Below are 21,230 nucleotides of genomic sequence, written 5' to 3'. Positions count from 1 at the left end.
AGCGACCTTGGGCTCAAGCCAACAACCTTGGACCTCAAGCCAGTAACCTTTGGGCTCAAGCCAGTGACCGTGGGGTCATGTCTATGATCCCATGCTCAAGCCAGCGACCCTGCACCCAAGCCAGATGAGCCAGCACTTAAGCTAGTGACCTCAGGTTTTTAAACCTGGTTTTTCTGCATCCTAGGCTGATGCTCTATCCACTGTGCCACTGCCTGGTCAGGCTTTTCTGCATATCCTAACATTTTACCTTGGATTCAGCCAGACTACCAGAAAGTTTTGTAACTACATAGCATTATTCCTATTCCTTCCTTGACTGAAGTTTAGTTTGCTACTGTACCATGGATGAAAAAAAAGAATGTAAGAAATTGTCATGAATTTTAACCCAGCTTTTGCCAAAGGGAAATATATTTTAATGTTAAACCCTGATGTCCAACAGATAGATGATTGACTATATAAATTATGGTATAGAAACATGAAGAGCCCTGACCATTGGCTCAGTGGTAGAATATTGGCCTGGCATGTGGAAGTCCTGGGTTTGATTCACAAGAGAAGTGTTCATCTGCTTCTCCATCCTTTCCCCTCTCACTTCTCTCTCTCTCTCTTTCTCTCTCTTCTCCTCTTGCAAACATGGCCCTATTACAGTGAGTTGGCCCCAGGTGCTGAGGATGGCTCCATGGCCTAGGCTCAGGTGCTAGAATGGCTCTGGTTGCAACGAAGCAATGCCCCAGATGGGCAGAGTATCGCCCTCTGGTGGGCATGCCAGTTGGATCCCGGGTTATATGTGGGAGTCTGTTTCTCTGCTCCCCTCCTCTTACTAACTCTGCTCCCCTCCTCTTACTAAAAAGAAAAAAAAAGAAACATGATGAAATACTACTTAGCAATTCAAAACAGTATTGAAGAAGAAAATTCGATGACCCAGAAAATATTCATAATGTGTAAATATAAAAAATAGGATATAACATTTTAATAATAATTGAGTACTTATTGAAGACCCTGTTCTGAGGGCTTTATGTTTCATAGCTTATTTCAAGGTTGAGGAAAGTGGGGCACAGAGACATAAAATAACTTGCCTCAGGTCACAGCGTTAGTAAGTAGTAGGGCAGAAAATTAGCTCTTCCAGTTGAACCCAAACTGGCTTCAGAGCTCACATCTTTAGCTAAGACACTACACAGCCTCTGGAAGATATTATGATATGATACTGTTTTAAAAATGTTGCTTGTGCCTGACCAGGCGGTGGCGCAGTGGGTAAAGCGTCGGACTGGGATGTGGAAGACCCAGGTTTGAGACCCCCGAGGTCGCCAGCTTGAGTGTGGGCTCATCTGGTTTGAGCAAAAAGCTCACCAGCTTGAGCCCAAGGTCGCTGGCTCAAGCAAGGGGTTACTTGGTCTGCTGAAGGCTCACAGTCAAGGCACATGTGAGAAAGCAATCAATGAACAACTAAGGTGTTGCAATGCGCAATGAAAAACTAATGATTGATGCTTCTCATCTCTCCGTTCCTGCCTGTCTGTCCCTGTCTATCCCTCTCTCTGACTCTCTCCCTCTCTGTCTCTGTAAAAGAAAAAAAAATGTTGCTTGTGAATTTATATATAATATAGTCATTTAAAAAGGAGGGGGGAAATTAAATAAATAAAACCCCCAGAAAAACATATACCAAAATGTTAAGAGTGGTTATATCTTGTATTTATCTGTATTTTCTAAGTTTTCTCTATGGAACATGTCCTATTTCATATTATTGAAAGAAAAAAGTTATTAATTTTAAAAAGTTATTTATAAAAGAAACTGCTCAGTAAAACTTGTTTTTATCCTGATATTTTTTGGAGATCTACAGTTCCATTAATTAAGACCATGTGGTATTGGCATAACAAAACAATTTGGCATTATCTACTGAAGTTGAAGACAGGCAAACCCAGTGACCCAGCATTTCCATTTCTTGGTGTATACCTGACCAAAACTTACATGTTTATGCACCAGAGTATTGTACAAGAGTGAGTGCTGTCAACAGTAGAGTAGATGAATAAATTGTTGTGTATTCATACAATTAAATATACAGCAACAAAATGAATGAGCTACACCTCAACACTGCAGTACAAATGACTCCTAACACAATGTTAAGAGAAAGGAACAAAGCACAAAAGTATATACAGTTCAATTCCATTTATATAAAATTTAAAATTTTATGAGTGGTATAAAGAAAAAGAAAATCAGCAGTTAACATTAAAAAGGCAAGATAGTGGTTATCTTTGGAGAGAAGAGAAGGCTCATGGGGGCACTTTTGAGGTGTTGGCCATGATCATTTTCTTTTCTTTTTTTTTTTTTAAGACTTTAATTATTCATTTTAGAGAGGAGAGATAGAGAAAGGGAAAGAAAAGTGGGGAGGAGTAGGAAGCATCAACTACCATATGTGCCTTGACCAGGCAAGCTTGGAGTTTCGAACCAGTGATCTCAGTGTTCAAGGTCAACGCTTTATCCACTGTGCCACCACAGTCCAGGCCGGCAGTGGTCATTTTCATGTCATGCTGGTTCTTAACAGAGATGCTTGCTTTACAATTTTTTATTAAGATAAATGGTTATATTTTATGCACTTCTCTGTTTATTGGCAAGTTTTACAAAGGAAAGGTGTTAGAAGTGAGAGAGAAAGGTGGTGGGGGGTGAAGCAGGAAGCATCAACTCCTAGTAGTCGCTTCTCATAAGTGCCTTGACCGGGCAAGCCCGAGGTTTTGAACCAGTGACCCCAGTGTTCCAGGTCGACATTTTACCCATTACGCCACCACAGGTCAGGCAAAATTTGAATTGATAATAAGGATATTTATGAAAACCCACAGGAGAAATTTTTCTCAGGACAGGAATATTTGGCCATCTTTTCATCTGCTAATCTTTATTATTAGCTGGTGACTCTAATTGTTACTGTTTTGTTTACATCATTGCTGTTAGAAACTCAGGGCCAGATATGTGCTTAATGCCCAGCAAGAGTATGTGACCATATGGCCAGGATTTATTGTCCTGATCTCACTCCTGCCCTCATTCTACTCATACAGCTAGTGCTCAACTCACGACCACGATTGGTTCTGACAGACAGGTCGTAACACGATTTGGTCCTAAGTTGCGTAGGCTATATGTACAGTACTGTGAAATGATGTTATAAAAATCTTTAAGTCATATTTTATCATAATTTTCTTTCATTATTGTTATATATCATAATTTTCTTTGTTCATTTTATGCCATTTGTATCATCTCTACACCATTTTGTTTCTTATTTTTACATTTGTCAGGTTTTAAGTAAAACACTGCATTACCAGTACAACTAGTTTAATATTTGGAAAGACAATTTCCTCTTGGTAGACATCTTGGGAGGGGTTTGATGAAAAATATGCAAGACACAAAACACAAATTGCTGTACCGAGTCTGGGATAACAGTTGAAATGGTGCACGCAGAGATGGTAGTGCTGCTGGAAGCTGGTCTGCACTGTCGTACGCCCAGCTGGGCAATGCTTGTGCCGGCAGATGCAGAGCAGTCGTGGCTAGCGATTATGGTCCTAAAGTCAAATGGTCATAAGTTGCATGGGTCGTAAGTCGATCAATATTTGTATTTTCTTTATTTTCCCTTTACTCTTATTTCTTCATTTAAATTTAAAAAAAAATCCCTCTGCTTGACCTATGGTGGTACAGTGGATGGACCATCAACCTCAAATGCTGAGGTCATCGGTTGTTTGGTCAAGGCACAACAGTGAGTTGATGCTGCCTACTCCTCTCCCCTCCTCCTTTCTCTCTCTCTCTCTCCCTCTCCTCTTTCTAGTAAAAAAATCCATGTGTATTTTTAAGCTATTTTAAACAAGAAAGACTATAAGTATGTATGTTTGATTTAAAGTTAATGTTGATGTTCCCTAAGTACCTTTAGTGATTGAACAGAAAAGGAATACCACACATGTCTTTTGGCACTAAAGGAACTTTTACAGAATTGATAACTAGCTAAAAATAATATACCGCCTGACCAGGTGGTGGCACAGTGGATAGAGCGTTGGACTGGGATGCAGAGGACCCAGGTTCGAGACCCCGAGGTCGCCAGCTTGAGCGCGGGCTCATCTAGTTTGAGCAAAGCTCACCAGCTTGGACCCAATGTCGCTGGCTTGAGCAAGGGGTTACTCGGTATGCTGAAGGCCCACAGTCAAGGCACATATGAGAAAGCAATCAATGAACAACTAAGGTGTTGCAACGAAAAACTGATGATTGATGCTTCTCGTCTCTCACTGTTCCTGTCTGTCTGTCCCTACCTGTCCCTCTCTCTGACTCTCTCTCTGTCTCTATAAAAAAAATTAAATAAATAAATAAAATAAACTACCAAGGCACAAGCCTTTCAGTTATAATGTCAAATTGGCTATACTTTATTACTATTTTATGTATTTTCTCAATGAACTGTACTTCCTCCTATTTAAAGGGGACCACTGTGTGTACAGCCAGTTGCCTTCAGCTTCATAAGCGAGCAGAGAGGATTGCATCAGTACTTGGTGATAAGGGACATCTGAATGCAGGTGACAACGTGGTGCTGCTCTATCCACCTGGTAAGTGTTGAGTTGATAGACTGGACTTAAGATACACTACTTAGACTACAAACTAGAAGAGGACAGGAACTCAGGGCCATCATATATGACCATGTAGGCTGTGTACCTCCCAATTCTGGAAGTACTGTGCACATAGGCTAAGGTGCGAACCAATTCTAGATGCAGCGTGATGGCTCTTCTGTTATATTTATTGTATTTCCGTCATCTGGCATGAATGAATGAAGACTTCCTGACTTTTAAGATGCTTTGTTTGTAGGAGTGTTCAGGAATGGGACCATTTTACCCAATTTCCAAAAGAAAGTTGTCATGAACTCTTCTAACTTTAAACTCTTCCTGTCAAAGTTGATGTGTAGTATTCCTCGATTATTGCTGCTTTCATTTTCCATGCTCTAATTTAATCCAACAACCTTGTCTTCACAGTAAGAGGGACTCAGAATTGTTTGATGACAGTTTGAAGTAAATATTCAAAATTTTAGGTGAAATATTTGAGTTATTCCTTTCTTTACTCTTCTGCCACCTAACCTACTCATATCCAGCCTTCTTTGGTCTTTTATATCCTTTATTTCATTTTGCTCTATGATTACTATGCTCTTTTATTTACATTGATACTAAGATTTCTTAGAAGGTCATCTGGTAAAGGAATCCTTCCTGTGGTGTTTCTGTGGTACTGTCTTCCATCTACCAGTTTGTGACATGGTGATGGAGCAGAACACTTCCTGAGGAGGCCACCGCCCAGTCCTGATATTGTAGTCTTCTTCATATTGAGTCTCACTTGCCTCCCTAAAACTTGTACCCAGACAGAGTCACACATTAGAAGTCTGATTGCTCTTCATATAGTGGCCTTCTACGTACTTAGAGAAAACTCAGGTGTTTCTCATTTCTCCTTTCCCTATTTTTTTATTTACCAAGTTCAATATCCCTTATTTCCACAGTGAATTCTCCTAAGTGACATCAAGTAATGATATCAAAATACCTTCCCTAGTTATTTCTTAAGAGGTTTCTGACTTCCTTTCTTCTTATTCTTGGCTTCTCTCTCTATTTTTTTTAAAGTTGTTTTATATACTCCCTCCTTTCCCTTCTATTCCTTCTTAATTTAAAAAATTTCTTCTTCTAGTTATCTCTGGTTAAATTATGGTCTAAATAACCTGTTTGGCACATGATTTAATAGACTGGTTTGGGAAGATCTGCCTTTTAGTTTTGCAGTGATACCAGGCAGCTCAGCAACTTTATCTTGCAGGCATTGAGTTAATTGCTGCGTTCTATGGCTGCCTGTATGCCGGGTGCATACCTGTGACTGTCCGGCCTCCTCATGCTCAGAACCTTACCGCCACGTTGCCCACAGTCCGCATGATTGTTGATGTAAGTACCAGTTACATCTTATCTCATAAGATCCAGATTCAAACAACTAAGGATTCTTACTAACTTTCCAAATCTGTGGAGTCTGAAAGTCAAATCTCTCTCCTGAATACTACCTGTTTTTCCTTAACCCTTTGAATAGTGAGTTTTTTTGATGTTCACTGACCCATGGGAGTGAGTTGTGTTTTTTTTCCCAAGAAATGAAATTAGTTCCAGTTCCAGTTTTATTAAGTTAAAATCATGTTTGTTTGATAACCAATTTATGGAAACAAGAAGAACATATATTTGCCTTTTTTAAATGTTGCCTTACACATTTTTTTTTAATTTTTTTATTTATTTATTCATTTTAGAGAGGAGAGGGAGAGAGCGAGAGAGAGAGAGAGAGAGAGAGAGAGAGAGAGAGAGAGAGAGGAGAGACAGAGAGAGAGAGAGAAGGGGGGAGGAGCTGGAAGCATCAACTCCCATATGTGCCTTGACCAGGCAAGCCCAGGGTTTCGAACCGGCGACCTCAGCATTTCCAGGTCGACGCTTTATCCACTGCACCACCACAGGTCAGGCTGCCTTACACATTTTTAAAATAAACCGATCGTACTCTGGATGGTCAGGAGACACAAGGACATACATGAACGTTTTTACTACTCAAAGGGTTAATCTGACCAAAGTGACCAGCATTATTCAGTGAAGGAATATGAGAAAGTAGTTACTGGTGAGATAGAGTTGTGTGCATTTGTCATAAACATTAAAGAGGTGAAGCTATCATAACAATTCTCCATAAAACTTGTTTTCCTTCTTTTTAACAAATATTCTAGCATTTTCTTCTGTACAGTAACCAAGGTAATTTTGTTTGCCATACTGAATTCTGCCCATTGTCAAGTCACTTTTATTTTGGTTAATTTTAGAAATTCAGTATAAATATTCAGTATGGCAGTAAAAAGTGTACAAATCTTGCTCTAGAAGTGACAGATGTTTCTACAGGATATGAGAATTGAGGAAAATAACATAAATCTGCATTGCATCATACCCTAATGTACTTTACAGCAAGAGTTACAAAACTTCCAATTTATGTAACATTTGTTTAAGAGCTGCTTCTCTGTCAGCAACTGAAACCTGCAGCAAAAAAACCTTGTTCTCCACAGATGATTTTATTATAAAGTTCAGTTCAGCAAAGTGCCCTTGTCATATTCTGCAAGGCAGGCCTGAGCAGCAGAGAGGTAAGTTTCCTTCCAATGACACAGTTATCAGGGAGGTCAGTCATTAGCTTTTCCATGTGCGGGGAGCAGAGAAGCTTGGTTTCTGTGAAAACACCAAGTCCCTCAAATTCAGGACATGTTCTTGGTCTAGTTAGTTTTACCAGGCATTCACTAAACTTACAAACACTAACTCCTTAAGAGGTGATCGTCTGACTCCTCTTATTCCCTGAGCACTACAAAATCAATGTTTTTATTTTATGCTGGTCTTCATGAAACCAAAAGATTATGGGATCCATACTGAGATTATGACTATGGAATATTTGAGACTCACTGTTGGAAACAAAACTACTTGTGTTATGAACAAGCCCATAATTTTGAGGAGATTGTGTTACACAGTACCGGAAGGACAAATGTGAGGGGAAGCACCGATCTCCATTGTCTTGTGTGTGTTCTTTGAAAAACTGATACTGCTCTTTCCACTGTGGTGTGCGAGCTGCTTTTAGCAGCAGCGGGAGCCTCTGGTGCTACATGGGCACTAAGCCTCCTGGTGCTTATCTGTTCATTTGTTTTCTAGGTCAGCAAAGCCGCCTGCATTCTCACCACACAGATGCTAATGAGGTTACTGAAGTCCCGAGAGGCTGCAGCAGCAGTGGATGTGAAAACCTGGCCAACCATCATTGACACAGGTGACGGGGAGATTGCTCCAGAGTTCAGGGAACAAGAGCATTTACTCCTTGAAAATTCCTAGATTCTTATGCCAAAGATGTTTACATAGCTCTTCATAACACATTGCCTCTGCTAAGACAGAGGCAAAACTTAATACCCAGTCAGCTTGTATTACCAAAAGGCTGGATACTACAACAGCCTGATCCAAAGAAGCAGATTACAAATGCTAAGGACTCTTAAGACAAACAGTGTGTTGCTGTACTTTTGGCATTATCAGTGGTTAGGATTCTGTGCTGGATATGACCATGTACATGTAGGGCCATGTAAAGCACTGGGCTGATCTGATATGGTCCAGATCTAGATGTGGTATAGTAGAAACAGCACTGGACTCCGAGTCAAAAGACCTGGTTCTATATATACTACTCATAAAAATTAGGGGATATTTCAAAAATGAATATGAAGCTATTAAATATCCCTTAATTTTTGTGAGGAATGTAGTTCTAGCTTCAGTCCTTACTCTCTTTTTAACTTTGTCTGAGATTACCCTTTTCTAAAATACTACCTACCCTTGCCTGACTCACATACTTATTGAGACTATCAAATGCAATATGATATGAAAGCTCTTTGAGCCCTACTGGATAGCTCAGTTGGTTAGAGTGTTGTTGCCTTAATATACAAAGGTCGCAGGCTCAATCCCCAGTCAGAGCACGTACAGGAACAGGTCAATCTCTCTCCTTCCCTTCATCTCTCTCTCTCTAAAATCAATCAATAAAAATGTTTTAAAAAGTTGTTTGAAAACCATAAAGTTTGCCTGAATTTTAGATGGTGTTTCTAATAAGGAAGGTAATAAGACACAGGCTACCTGGAAAATGGTGGAGAGGGGAGATTGTGAGTTGTGGGGTTTAAATCCTAATACTCTGTTCCTCACTATGTATCCCCACTAGCTTGGGCAAAACTGTCTGTAAAATGGGATTGTAATAACTACTTGATAGTGTTGTAAAGATTAAAATGTTACAATGGAAAGCACCTTACATAATTATAACTTTTGTGTGTGTGTATGTGTGTGTGTGACAGAGAAAGAGACAGAGAGAGGGACACATAGGGACAGACAGACAGGAAAGGAGAGAGATAAGAAGCATCAGTTCTTCACTGTGGCTCCTTAGTTGTTCATTGATTGCTTTCTCATATGTGCCTTGACAGGGGGTTAGGGGGTGGCTATAGCAGAGCAAGTGACCCCTTGCTCAAGCCAGTGACCTTGGGCTCAAGCCAACGACCATGGGATCATATTTATGATCCCACACTCAAGCCAGCAACCAGCACTCAAGCTGGATAAGCCCATGCTCAAGCCAGCAACCTAGAGGTCTTGAACCTGGGTCCTCTGCATCCAGTCCAATGCTCTATCCACTGCGCCTCCGCCTGGTCAGGTAATTTTAACTTCTTTAATTGAGCCCTTCTTATGTGCCAGACATCTCACATGTACTACCTAATTCTATCCTTGCACCAACCCTATTGGATTGGTGCCATTTTTATCCTCATGTTACAGATAAGAAAAGTGAGGCACAGGGAGTTTAAGTGGTGGCACTGACGTTCAAACCCAGTCAGTCTGAAGGTTCAATCCCCAGTTAGGGCACATACAAAAATCAACCAGTAAATACTTAAATATGTGGAACAACAAAATTGATGTTTCTCTCTCTCCCTTTTTTCTCTCCCTTTTTCTAAAAATCAATACAATTTTTTGAAAGTTAAAAAAAATAGGTGGCTCTGTCTGTGGGGCACGTGGGCACCTTTCCCCACCCTCTTCCCCTAAGCATGTTTTCCTTGTCTCTCCTAACTCCAAGGGCCGGCCCTTCATTTGCCTCTATAACTTGTTTCCTGAGTCCATTTCTTTTACGACTCACTTCTACTTCTGAGACTTTCTAAGTGAACTTTCTCTTATAAAAATAAATAAGTGAGCAAAAGAAAATAATTCCTAATTCAAGATTATTGTTCATAAAAGTCTGCCATGTTAACTTGGAGAAAAAAATACTTTAATAACTTTTTTTTTATTGATTTGACAAGAGAGAGAGATAGAGAGAGAGGAAACATCAGTTTATTGTTCTAATTAGTTGTGCATTCATTGGTTGATTCCTGTATGTGCCCTGACTGCGGACAGGACCCACATCCTTGGCATATTGGGACGATGCTCTAACCAATGGAGCTACCCAGCCAGGGCTAAAAACAACTTTTAAAGCAGTCCATGATTAATATAACATGTACTAAACTGTAAATAATGAACTTTAACTTGAAACCAACATGATAACAGTAAGTTTTTTAAGCATTTAGTCAGTTGTTTTCAAGTTGCTTTGTGTGGATTAACTTCCCAGCAATTCTATGAGGGGAGGTATTATTACCATTTTAGAGATAAAGAAATGGATGCAAAGAGGCTAAATAACTTCAAGGTCATATCACTGAAAAATGGCAGAGCTGGGATTTGAATACCAGCAGTCTGCATCTTTAATTTTAAACTACTATGTTATAATATCTTTCACTAGCCTGTTAGTAAATATTATACATTTGCCTGATATAGATTTGCTTGTTTATATTGCCTAGTGGTATCCTTAACTCCAGCCCACATCTAGGAGTGACATATGTAAGCTACTTGGTTAAATATGAGAAACCTAAGCTTTAGCAAATCCCAGAAGCTAAATTCGGTCATAGCAAGTCCACAGAAAACCAGTTAAAGAACAATGATTATCATGTTCCAACAGTTCTGATTGACACTAGATTTTTTTCTTCCTTGCAGATGATTTACCCCGGAAAAGGTTGCTGCAGCTGTATAAACCACCCACTCCTGAGATGTTGGCATATCTGGATTTTAGTGTCTCTACAACGGGCATGCTTACAGGAGTGAAGGTAGAGTAGTCTAGATATATTCACTCACTCCCTGGATGCTGGTAAAATTCCAAGCCTGCAAAAAATAGAGATGACCACTGCCCCAGGGACTTCAGATGTAGAGGCCAACTGGTTGTACCAGAGACCAGTAGGTGGAGGATCAAGGGTCCCTACTATATTTAAATAAGAGCATTGGCTCTTCCGGAATAAGTTATCCCAAAGAATTTGTGTTATGCTGTGTTCTGAATCTAGCATAGAAGCTAACAGATAATAAGAGTTACAGTTAAAGGCCCTGGCTGGTTGGCTCAGTGGTAGAGCGTCGGTCTGGTGTGTAGAAGTCCCGGGTTCGATTCCCGGCCAGGGCACACAGGAGAAGCGCCCTTCTGCTTCTCCACCCCTCCCCCTCTCCTTCCTCTCTCTCTCTTCCCCTCCCGCAGCGAGGCTCCATTGGAGCAAAGATGGCCCGGGTGCTGGGGATGGCTCCTTGGTCTCTGCCCCAGGCGCTAGAGTGGCTCTGATCACGCCCCGGAGGGGCAGAGCATCCCTCCCTGGTGGGCAGAGCGTCGCCCCCTGGTGGGCGTGCTGGGTGGATCCCTGTCGGGCACATGCGGGAGTCTGTCTGACTGTCTCTCCCAGTTACTAGCTTCAGGAAAAAAAAAAAAAAAAAAAAAAAGAGTTACAGTTAAAGACAGTATGAAATTAAATTCATATTTCATAAAACTCAGTATTGACTAATGAACAGAAATTTGTTGTCTTAAGTTAGACTTAGATTAAGCTTTTGAATCAATGAAAATGTACATCATTTTGAGGAGTTTGGGGGACACTAAGCTTCTCAAAACTGTCACTGGAGCTGTTTTTCTGCCTGTGGGATGCCTGTTCCATCCTCTTCCATGTACCTTACTTTCCAGATGTCCCACTCTGCGGTCAGTGCTCTCTGCAGAGCCATCAAGCTCCAGTGTGAGTTGTATTCTTCCCGGCAGATCGCCGTCTGTCTTGACCCTTACTGTGGACTTGGCTTTGCACTCTGGTGTCTCTGCAGGTAAGAATGGAAAAGCAAAGAAAGAGAATGTTTGGGGGTGTGGGGGAGGGGGAGGCTATAACCATCCCATCCTTCCCTTTGCTTCCTTAATTTGGTAAAGTTTCAATAAATTGATTTTTACAGAATTTCTGTACCTAATGTAAGTCTGATATTGGTTTAGTTTTGTTTGTATTTCTTTTATTCTTTTCTGTGGTTTTATGCCCTCATATGAAAGGTCAGTGATCTTATTACCTGCTCTCTGCTCCATCCTGTAATCCTCATTTTAGAAGTAGAGCCAAGTCAAAGGATGATACTTGGGTAAAATATGTCATGCTTTGACAGCCAGAATGCACCCCCTAGTCTTGGCAGGAAGGAATATGAGATGGATGACAGCATGTGACTGGAAAGTAGCACGTCTGTCCTAGCCTGATTGTTTTTTGTGGAATAGTATATTGCCACTCCTTCCACTATCCATGTAGGGAACTGTATTTCAAATCTACACTTTCACTTCCTGGATGAACATCTCCATGAGTCTGTCCCAGACACGTGCAACTCAATATTTCTTCTTTGTCCCCATCTTTGTTAGGATGAGATCATTCACCTCAGGCCCAGACTAGGACCTTGGGCATTATTTCAACTTCTCTGTCTTTGTATCTCACATCCAGTTAAATGCTATGTCCTTTGGCTCAGTTGTCCCTAATCCTGTCTATACATAGGAATCACGTAGGGGTCTAAAAAAAATTTAATAGGCCTTCCTCAAACTGACTGACTTAGAACTCTGAAGGTGGAGACAGCAATTCCAGGATTTTTTAAATACAAGTTTCTTGGCTCCTGGTCATTTTTATCTATGCTCAGGTTTAGGAAGTTGAGGATTCATGGCTGTAGATTAATACATGATATGTGACTCTGCCATTCCTTCCTTTTTATGCCGGTTGCACAGTTGGGATTCGAGCCCTCATCATCTCTCACCTGGACTATTGCAGTCTCTGCTAACTGCCTCTCAACCTTCAGTGTCTTGTGTCTCCAAGCCCTCCTCCATGTTGCTAGTTTTGCCCCAGTGTAAAGCTGCAGCGATGATCTGTTGGGTAAAATCTAAACCCTTCATACAATAGTTAAGCCCTTTCACAGTTTGACCCCAGCCCTTGGGCTTCAACTTTTCACTACCCCCCCCCCCCCCCATGCGTCCTGTGCCCTGGAGTTTCACACTGGGATACTATTTCTGTCAACCCTCAACCTTAAATACACCATGTAATTTTATACCTCTGTGCATTTGCATATGCTGTTCCTCTTCCTGGAATACTCTCTTCACCATTTTTACTTCCTCCAGCTACTGTCAAACTCCTCATTCTTCAAGCCCCAGCTCAAGTGTCACCTACACATTAAATCACCTCCAGCCTAGCTTTCTCAGTTTGAATGATTGGCTCCTTATTTTGTGATCTTTTTTTTTTCTGAAATGTGTACTTTTTTTTTTTTTTAGATTTTTGTTTATTTTTAGAGAGAGGATAGAGAGAAGGGTGGGGGGAGAAACAGGAAACATCAATTTGTAGCTGTTGCTTCTCATGTGTGCCTTGATGGGGCAAGCCTGGGGTTTTGAACTGTGGCAACCTCAGCATTCCAGGTCAATGCTTTATTCACTGCGCCACCACAGGCCAAGCTTTTCAGTGATCTTCATGTCCTTTATTCACATCTCAGTTACCATATATACCATAGTCTGCTTTATTTTATAATTATTGTGTCTTGTGAGTTGCATGTGAACAAGGTTGATTTTTAGACCTTTATATCTAATATGACTTTATGCTGTGCTTCAGGCTCAGTAAATATTTGTTGAATTGAATGTGTTCTGAAACATCAGGAAATCGAGGATGACTTGATAATGTCAGCTCTTGCCTTTCTGTATTGTAGTGTCTATTCAGGTCACCAGTCCATCTTAATTCCTCCTATGGAGTTAGAAAACAACCTTTTCCTCTGGCTTTCCACCGTCAACCAGTACAAAATAAGAGATACATTCTGTTCCTATTCAGTAATGGAGCTCTGCACCAAAGGGCTTGGAAACCAAGTGGAAGTGCTCAAGGTAAGAAGCAGCCATAACAAGTAGCCAATCCTGAGAGGTTCTAAAGAATGGGGCCAGGTATGATACTGAGTGGGGGTTGGCAGACATATCTGCTTGGTTTTCTCTAGGCAGTCAAACAGGTATTTTATAAACCTCGGGAAATTTATCTTCCTCTCTCTCTCTCTCTCTCTCTCTCTCTCTCTCTTTCTTTTTTGTTTTGAGAGAGAGAGAGAGGGAAAGAGATGAGAAGCATCAACTCATAGTTGCAACATTTTAGTTGTTTATTGACTGCTTCTCATACATGCCTTGACCGTGAGGCTCCAGGCAAGCCAGTGACCCTTTGCTCAAGCCAGCAACCTTGGGCTTCAAGCCAGTGACCTTTGAGCTCAAGACAGCAACCCTGCGTTTAAGCTGGTGAGCCTGCACTCAAGCTAGATGACCCATGCTCAAGCTAGTGACCTTGGGGTTTTGAACCTGGGACATCAGCATCCCAGGTTGTTGCTCTATCCACTGTACCACCACTGGTCAGGCTTCCACTTACTAATTTAATGTACTCTTTCAGAGTTCAATCTGAGTCTTAATTTGTGGAGAAGAAGGTGAAACTGGTTGGGAGGCTGAATGGAAATGCTTTATGTAAAGATGAAAGAGAACTGTTACCCCCAGTAGGATTTTTCCCAATAGAATTTGTGACCTCAGAATACTAGAGATTGGGGACTGCTCCAAAGACAAAAAGGTAGCTCATTCATGTGGGTATCCAGTGATCATACGTCTGACTGGCATTTGGGAAAGTCAGAAAACACTGAATTTTCTTTGATAGAGATATATGATCTTAAGGAGGGGAAAAAAGGAGACAAGAGACTTATCGCAAGAGTGCTTGATTCCTTTCCCTTGTAGTCCCATATGTCAGGTTTGAAATAGGGAGAAACAGAAGGTACAGAAATGGGGAGGGATAAAAATAGATTGCTGAGGAATCTAAGGTTTTTAGATGAAAGAGAAAAGAAATAAAGAATGAGCACATTTTGCAGTGGGTAATGACTTTTGTGGAATGCCCTAGGCATTCTCTGAAACCTCTGCCTTTTTTGAGGGGTGTCTGAGGTGAGAATACAGTTTTTTCCTGACCAAAGAGATAGAGCAGTAGCCCTGCCTATTCAGTTCTTGTATAATCCTGATAGCTTCAGCTTACGTGCGTGGTGTCTTACAGACCAGAGGGATCAACCTCTCTTGCATCCGGACGTGTGTGGTGGTAGCCGAAGAGCGGCCCCGAATTGCCCTTCAACAGTCCTTCTCCAAGCTCTTTAAAGACATCGGTCTGTCACCTAGGGCTGTCAGCACCACTTTTGGATCAAGAGTCAATGTAGCAATATGTTTACAGGTGACTATTATAAACTCTTGCTTGGGAATGAATGGATGGGGAATGTGTGGTGCTCTGGAGCAGAGGCCCTGAGGACAGACTGCTTGGCTTGAGCACCAGTTTCCCTGACTTGCTGTGGGACCATGGGCTTTTTATGTTGGCTTTGCTGTGCCTCATTTTGCTCATCTGTAAGATGAAGATAATAGTGTCATCCTTCACAGGGTTGTTCTGTGGAATCACTGAGTTACGCTAGGTGCTACAAGCTTGGAGTTTTTCCTGGTATTTAAGCACTATGTAAATGTTAGTAGTAGTTTTATGGTCTGTAACAATGACTGAAGATTTCTGTGTCCTATTTTATTTCTATCTTACCTTCTCTTTTTCTGTCTCCTTCATATTTTACAACTTTCTTGCAAAGGAAGCACAAATAAGCCTGTGTTCTTTTCTCTAACCAGATGGCAACTTTGCCATGTTATTCCTGGGGGGTGAATAACGGAAAAAACTAAATCTGATTTTATATAGCTTATAGACTAATAAAGAAAATACAGGCATGGGCAAGAGTGAGAGTAAAAGAAGGTGGCATACATGGTTGGATATTTTCAGGTCTTCTGTGATCATGGTCAAGTGACCTTTTTTTCAAATGACTTTTTTTTTTTAAATGAGAGGCAGGGAGGCAGAGGCAGACTCCTGCATGCACCCCTACTGGGATCCATCCAGCAAGCCCCTGTCAGGCAATGCTAATAATTAGCGCCTGAGACTGAGGCCATGGAGCCATCCTCAGTATGTTGGGTCAACTTTGCTTGAATCATTCGAACCATGGTTACCGGAGGGGAAGAGAGAGAGAGAGAGATAGCAGGGGGAGAAGCAGATAGTCACTTCTCCTGTGTGCCCTGACTAGGAATTGAACCTGGGACATCCACACGCCCAGCCGATGCTCTACCGCTGAGCCAAAGGGCTAGGGCTCAAGTGATTTTTTTTTCCAAGTGATTTTTAAGGAACATCATAATGCTTTAACCTTGGAGCCCAGTTGTGGGCCCCTTGTTGTCAGCTTGGACCATTTTGATTTTGAAAACCCCCATGAAAGCTGATGTCTCATCCCTGCTTTGAGTCCAGGGATGAGGACCTTTTAGTACTTCTCTAACCTCTGCAAGAAGGCCCCTGACCCATTCTGCCAATGGAGGAAAGAAAGAAATGTGAGGATAAAGCCAGGCCACAAGTCTCTTTTAGGTATTGACTGAACCTTGCCTCATCTGGTTGAAGAGAGGGTTAGCTTTCAAAAATAGAGGTTGGATTTTTATATATATGACTGAATTATCTACTGCTCACAAAAATTAGGGGATATTTTATAGCTTCATGTTCATTTTGAAATATCCCTCAATTTTTGTGAGCAGTATGTTTCTTGCTTTGAAATTGTGAAATATGGAAATATAGTCATTTAAATTTTAAATAAACAATGCACTGATTTATTTTTCTTTAGGGAACCTCAGGGCCTGATCCAACTACGGTGTATGTAGATCTGAAATCATTAAGACATGACAGGTACAGTAGATTTATTTTGCTCATTCCCTATTAGAGTTTCTAAACATAAAAAGGTCTGAGCTTCAAGAGAGCCAGCCCTCCTCCTCATCTTTTTGTTTGTATTTCCCAGGGGGGATGGAAAGAGGGAAAATTTTGTTTTCATTATTAATACCTGATAATATAGTAGTTACATTTGTAAGAAGAAACCTTTAATTCTCAGTTGCTGTACTGTTCTTTAAAATTAAGATGTGATACTTAGTTCCTGCCTGTGTAAAGGTATTTGGTGACATTGGATAGACTCTTTCCTCTGCAATTTTAAAAATAAAAGATAGGACAGACAAGATAAATGAGGCAGCATAGGTTTTTTGAAACAACACTTTATCTGATCCCCAGAAGTAAAAGCCTTCCTCCTCATCAGTTTACAAGGGTGTTTTAGCTGTGTGCCAAGGTGAGCACCCGGCCCGGGGGCTCTGAGACGCTTTCCCGAGTCCCACTGACTTCAGCTGTGCTCCTTGGTGTGCCCCGCACTGACCCAGCTGGCACAGGTAGTGCATCTCCAAGTGCAGTGGTTCTCAACCTAGGGAGATTTTGCCCTCGATAGGACATTGACAGTGTCTGGAGACATTTCTGGTTGTCAGAATAAGCAGGTTGCTACTGACATCTAGTGGGAAGAGGCCTGGGATGTTGCTAAACATCCTACAATGCACAGGATAGCCCCTTACAAAAATTATAGTAAAACATTCTCTGACTCAAAATGTCAGTAATGCTGAGTTTGAGAATTGCTCTAGTATAAAAAGGAGAGACTAATTACAGGTCTTGGGAAGGCACTATATAGCTGTAGTAGGCATGGTACAATCATTCTTAAAGGCTGATATATAACAAATATTGTTCTTCTGCAGGGTTCGTCTTGTGGAACGGGGTGCCCCCCAGAGTTTGCTCCTCTCAGAGTCTGGAAAGGTAATTAGTTCTGTTAACCATTTGGAAGGTGGCCTATAATAGAGAAGGTTCATTTTAAAGAAACCTGAGCCATGTAATATATTAGTTTCCAGGGCAAGACTTAATTGAAATCTGGAGGTAATTCAACAATTTCAATTGAGCCAGTACTTTCAAATTCATATGGGTACATACATAAGAATACTCTATTTGAATTTTCTTTTTTTTTAATTTTATTTATTTATTTATTTATTTTTGTATTTTTCTGAAGCTGGAAACGGGGAGGCAGTCAGACAGACTCCCGCATGCGCCCGACAGGGATCCACCCAGCACGCCCACCAGGGGGCGATGCTCTGCCCATCTGGGGCATTGCTCTGTTGCGACCAGAGCCACTCTAGCGCCTGAGGCAGAGGCCATGGAGCCATCCCCAGCACCTGGGCCATCTTTGCTCCAGTGGAGCCTCGGCTGCAGGAGGGGAAGAGAGAGACAGAGAGGAAGGAGGGGGGAGGGGTGGAGAAGCAGAAGGGCACTTCTCCTGTGTGCCCTGGCCGGGAATCGAACCCAGGACTTCCGCATGCCAGGCCAACGCTCTACCACTGAGTCAACCGGCCAGGGCCTTTGAATTTTCTTAATTTTTATAGTTTAAAAAAAATTATTTTAATTATTTATTATTTATTTTTATTTCTATGACCTGGAATTGTTGGCGGCAAAAACAGCACCAGGTGTCAGACCAGTGGAGTCAGACCAATCTCGGTTCAGCAACCTCAGTTCTTGAGTTCTGGCTGAGGAAGAATTCAGAGCAAATCAAAGACTAAAACTATAAGAGAAAGTTTATTTAGAAAGTCACAGAGGTGGAAGAAGTGAGTGTAGAAGAAATGGGCTCAGAGCCTGACCTGTGGTGGCACAGTGGATAAAGCGTTGACCTGGAATGCTGAGGTCACTGGTTCAAAACCCTGGGCTTGTCTGGTCAAAGCATATATGGGAGTTGATGCTTCCTGCTCCTCCCCCCTCTCTCTCTCTGTCTCTCTCTCTCTCTTTCTCTCTCTCACTCACTCTAACTCTCTCTCCTCTCTAAAATGAATAAATAAATAAAATTAAAAAAAAAAAAAGAAATGGGCTCAGGAAACTACTTACAGGGGCAAAAGGAGGCCTTTGGAGCTTAGGAGAGACAAGGAAAATGCACTTGGGGAAAGGTGCGGGCGTGTTTCCCAGAGGGAGCCGCTCCATAGTTGTGGGGTTTTTTTTGTTTTAATCTTACTGACATGTTATTCTTATTTGAAAAAACAGCAAAATTTAGTGTTAATTATATTCAAGGTGGAGAGATGAGTAAACTTAAAAAGAGCCAGTTTTTTGCCTGACCTGTGGTGGTGCAGTGGATAAAGCGTCGACCTGGAAATGCTGAGGTCGCCGGTTCGAAACCCTGGGCTTGCCTGGTCAAGGCACATATGGGAGTTGATGCTTCTAGCTCCTCCCCCCTTCTCTCTCTCTCTATCTCTCTCCCTCTCTTTGTCCTCTCTAAAAATGAATAAATAAAATAAAATAATTTTAAAAAGAGCCAGTTTTATCTTTATAAATGTTACAAGGAGAAAAATAGGATGGCAGATAGGGGAAGGGTGTAGTTTAAGATCGGGGAAGACATACACATGTTTATAGCTCAATCATAAATCAAAATGGGGAAGATATTAAAAATATTTGAGAGTGATTATCTGTGGAGATAAAATTGCTCAGATTAGAATGCTTTAAAATGTTCAAGGAGAAGTTCAATTATTGCCTTAGTTCATTTGGGCTGCTTTAACAGAGTACCTCAGACCAAGTGGCTTATAAACAGCAGAAACTTATTTCTCACAGTTGTGGAGGCTGGAAAGTCCAAGATCAAGGCACCAGCAGATTCTGGTGAGGGAGTTCTGGTTCACAGATGGCCATTTTGTCACTTGTCCTCAAATAGCAGAAAAGGCGAGGGGAATCTGGGTTTCTATTTTAAGTGCTCTGATCCCCTTCGTGAGATCCTGACTTAGTCATCTCTCAGAGTCCCACCTCCTGGTATCATCACATTGGGGATTAGATTTTCCAGTCTTTATTGGGAATATTCAGTCTCTAGCAGTTTTGGACAATTTGGGGGTGACAGAACATTGGTGTAAGCTTTTAAGTTTCTCATTCCTTTGAAGAGATTGTTATGATGCCTCAGAATCCCTTCTAGTAATTCTGAAAGGCAGAAGAGAAAAGTGGGAAGAAAAAAGGGATCCTGTTTAACTTATCCAGTGGTAGATCAACCCCAAGGGGAGCTTACTCCAGTTTCACTCTTCTGTTTAAACTCTTTGAAGTGGACTTGATCTTATGTGCTTGTCAAATCTTCATCTGCCTCAGCTAGTAGTTGGGTACCTTGGGAGCTATATCCCAGTGCCTGATCCAGAAACAGGAATGGGCTTTTCCGTTTCTTCCTTCCTTGAGGCTTTAGATACATGAGCCCAAATAATCATTGTAGGGGTTCTCAAGTAATTGCATACTTTAGAAACCCAAGATGAAAAGAGAGGTTTAAGAGACAATTCAGGTAACCAGAGATTCTCTCAGCCAGTACCTGCTTCTTCCTTTTCCCTCCTTAGGGAGATCTGGGGCACTTGGGCATATTTCTGTTCCCTGCAGAACTGCTACCTTCCTGTCTTACTCTTCAGATCCCTCTAACTCCAGCACTCACTATAGACTGGAGTGGAGTCTCTCAGGCAGTCCCTCCCTGCTGCCCTTTTTGCTTTATAGCAGCGGTTCTCAACCTGTGGGTCGCGACCCTGGCGGTGGTCGAACGACCAAAACACAGGGGTCGCCTAAAGCCATTGGGGTCGCCTAAAGCCATCGGAAAATACATATTTTATTTTAAAATGTATTGTATAGGCGACCCCTGTGTTTTGGTCGTTTGACCCCCGCCAGGGTTGCGACCCACAGGTTGAGAACCGCTGCTTTATAGGGTACCATCTCTCCAATGAGATAGGTCATGGGAAAGGGCAGTTGCGTGGTTAAGTTAGTCTACAAATTATAAACTGCTACATTCTGGTCTGCAGTTTCTCATTGCTTTGAGAAAAGGCAGACTGGTTGGTTCCCTGTTTTATTTTGGGGATGAATCTGACTGAACCTCCAGTCTCCACTGAGGGCAATACTGTGAGCACCGCCTGTTAGCTTCTGCCTTTGTGCACTGCCTCGCCTCACTCGAGGGAGGGAGACCAGGTAACTGCATTTCCTAGAGAGCATTAGATTTAATTGAATCTTTGTGCTTTCCCTTTGATTCTTAGATTTTACCTGGAGTAAAAGTGGTTATTGTTAATCCCGAGACCAAGGGGCCTGTTGGAGACTCTCACCTTGGAGAGGTATGTATAATTCTCACCTTTACTATGAAAACTCAGCAGAGAAAAACTACAGGGTTCACATTCCAGAAGTCATAGATACTTTAACTTCCCCCTTTTTGTGAATTTTCATCTTTAAAAGAGTTTTAATCTTTCTCTATAAAGCACAAGAATGAAATGGGCAGAAAGGGAAGATTGAGAGCAGGAGGGATAGACGATTTAGGCACTCAAACTAGAACTAATCCCAGAGTTGTCCACTCACGTTCCCTCGGCTAAAAAGGAAAATGGAAAATCGTACCTCTTCCCACCCATTTAAGGAGCCACAAATATTAAATTTTTTAAATTCATGCAAATTCTATATTCTACTCCAAAATGTATTTCATTTTTATATTAGT

The 21,230-nt window shown here is 41.5% G+C and overlaps 1 protein-coding gene across 4 annotated transcripts in view; it reads left to right on the top strand.

Annotated features, from left to right (window-relative positions):
• The window catches only part of DIP2B (disco interacting protein 2 homolog B), a 304,374-nt gene that overhangs the window by 272,905 nt on the left and 10,239 nt on the right, over nucleotides 1-21,230 (top strand). For all 4 annotated transcript variants that reach the window (XM_066368716.1, XM_066368715.1, XM_066368713.1 and 1 more), the window contains 10 exons: nucleotides 4,433-4,556; nucleotides 5,794-5,915; nucleotides 7,677-7,788; nucleotides 10,551-10,660; nucleotides 11,548-11,678; nucleotides 13,560-13,728; nucleotides 14,909-15,079; nucleotides 16,533-16,594; nucleotides 17,473-17,530; nucleotides 20,785-20,859. In XM_066368716.1, the coding sequence (XP_066224813.1) occupies nucleotides 4,433-4,556; nucleotides 5,794-5,915; nucleotides 7,677-7,788; nucleotides 10,551-10,660; nucleotides 11,548-11,678; nucleotides 13,560-13,728; nucleotides 14,909-15,079; nucleotides 16,533-16,594; nucleotides 17,473-17,530; nucleotides 20,785-20,859 (1,134 nt within the window). The remainder of the gene's footprint in view (nucleotides 1-4,432; nucleotides 4,557-5,793; nucleotides 5,916-7,676; nucleotides 7,789-10,550; nucleotides 10,661-11,547; nucleotides 11,679-13,559; nucleotides 13,729-14,908; nucleotides 15,080-16,532; nucleotides 16,595-17,472; nucleotides 17,531-20,784; nucleotides 20,860-21,230) is intronic.

This window comes from Saccopteryx leptura, chromosome 2, assembly GCF_036850995.1.
Source record: "Saccopteryx leptura isolate mSacLep1 chromosome 2, mSacLep1_pri_phased_curated, whole genome shotgun sequence".
NCBI classification, from domain to species: Eukaryota; Metazoa; Chordata; class Mammalia; order Chiroptera; family Emballonuridae; genus Saccopteryx; species Saccopteryx leptura.
The sequence above is the reverse complement of the archived record's forward strand: the minus strand, read 5'-3'. Positions and strand labels throughout refer to the sequence as shown.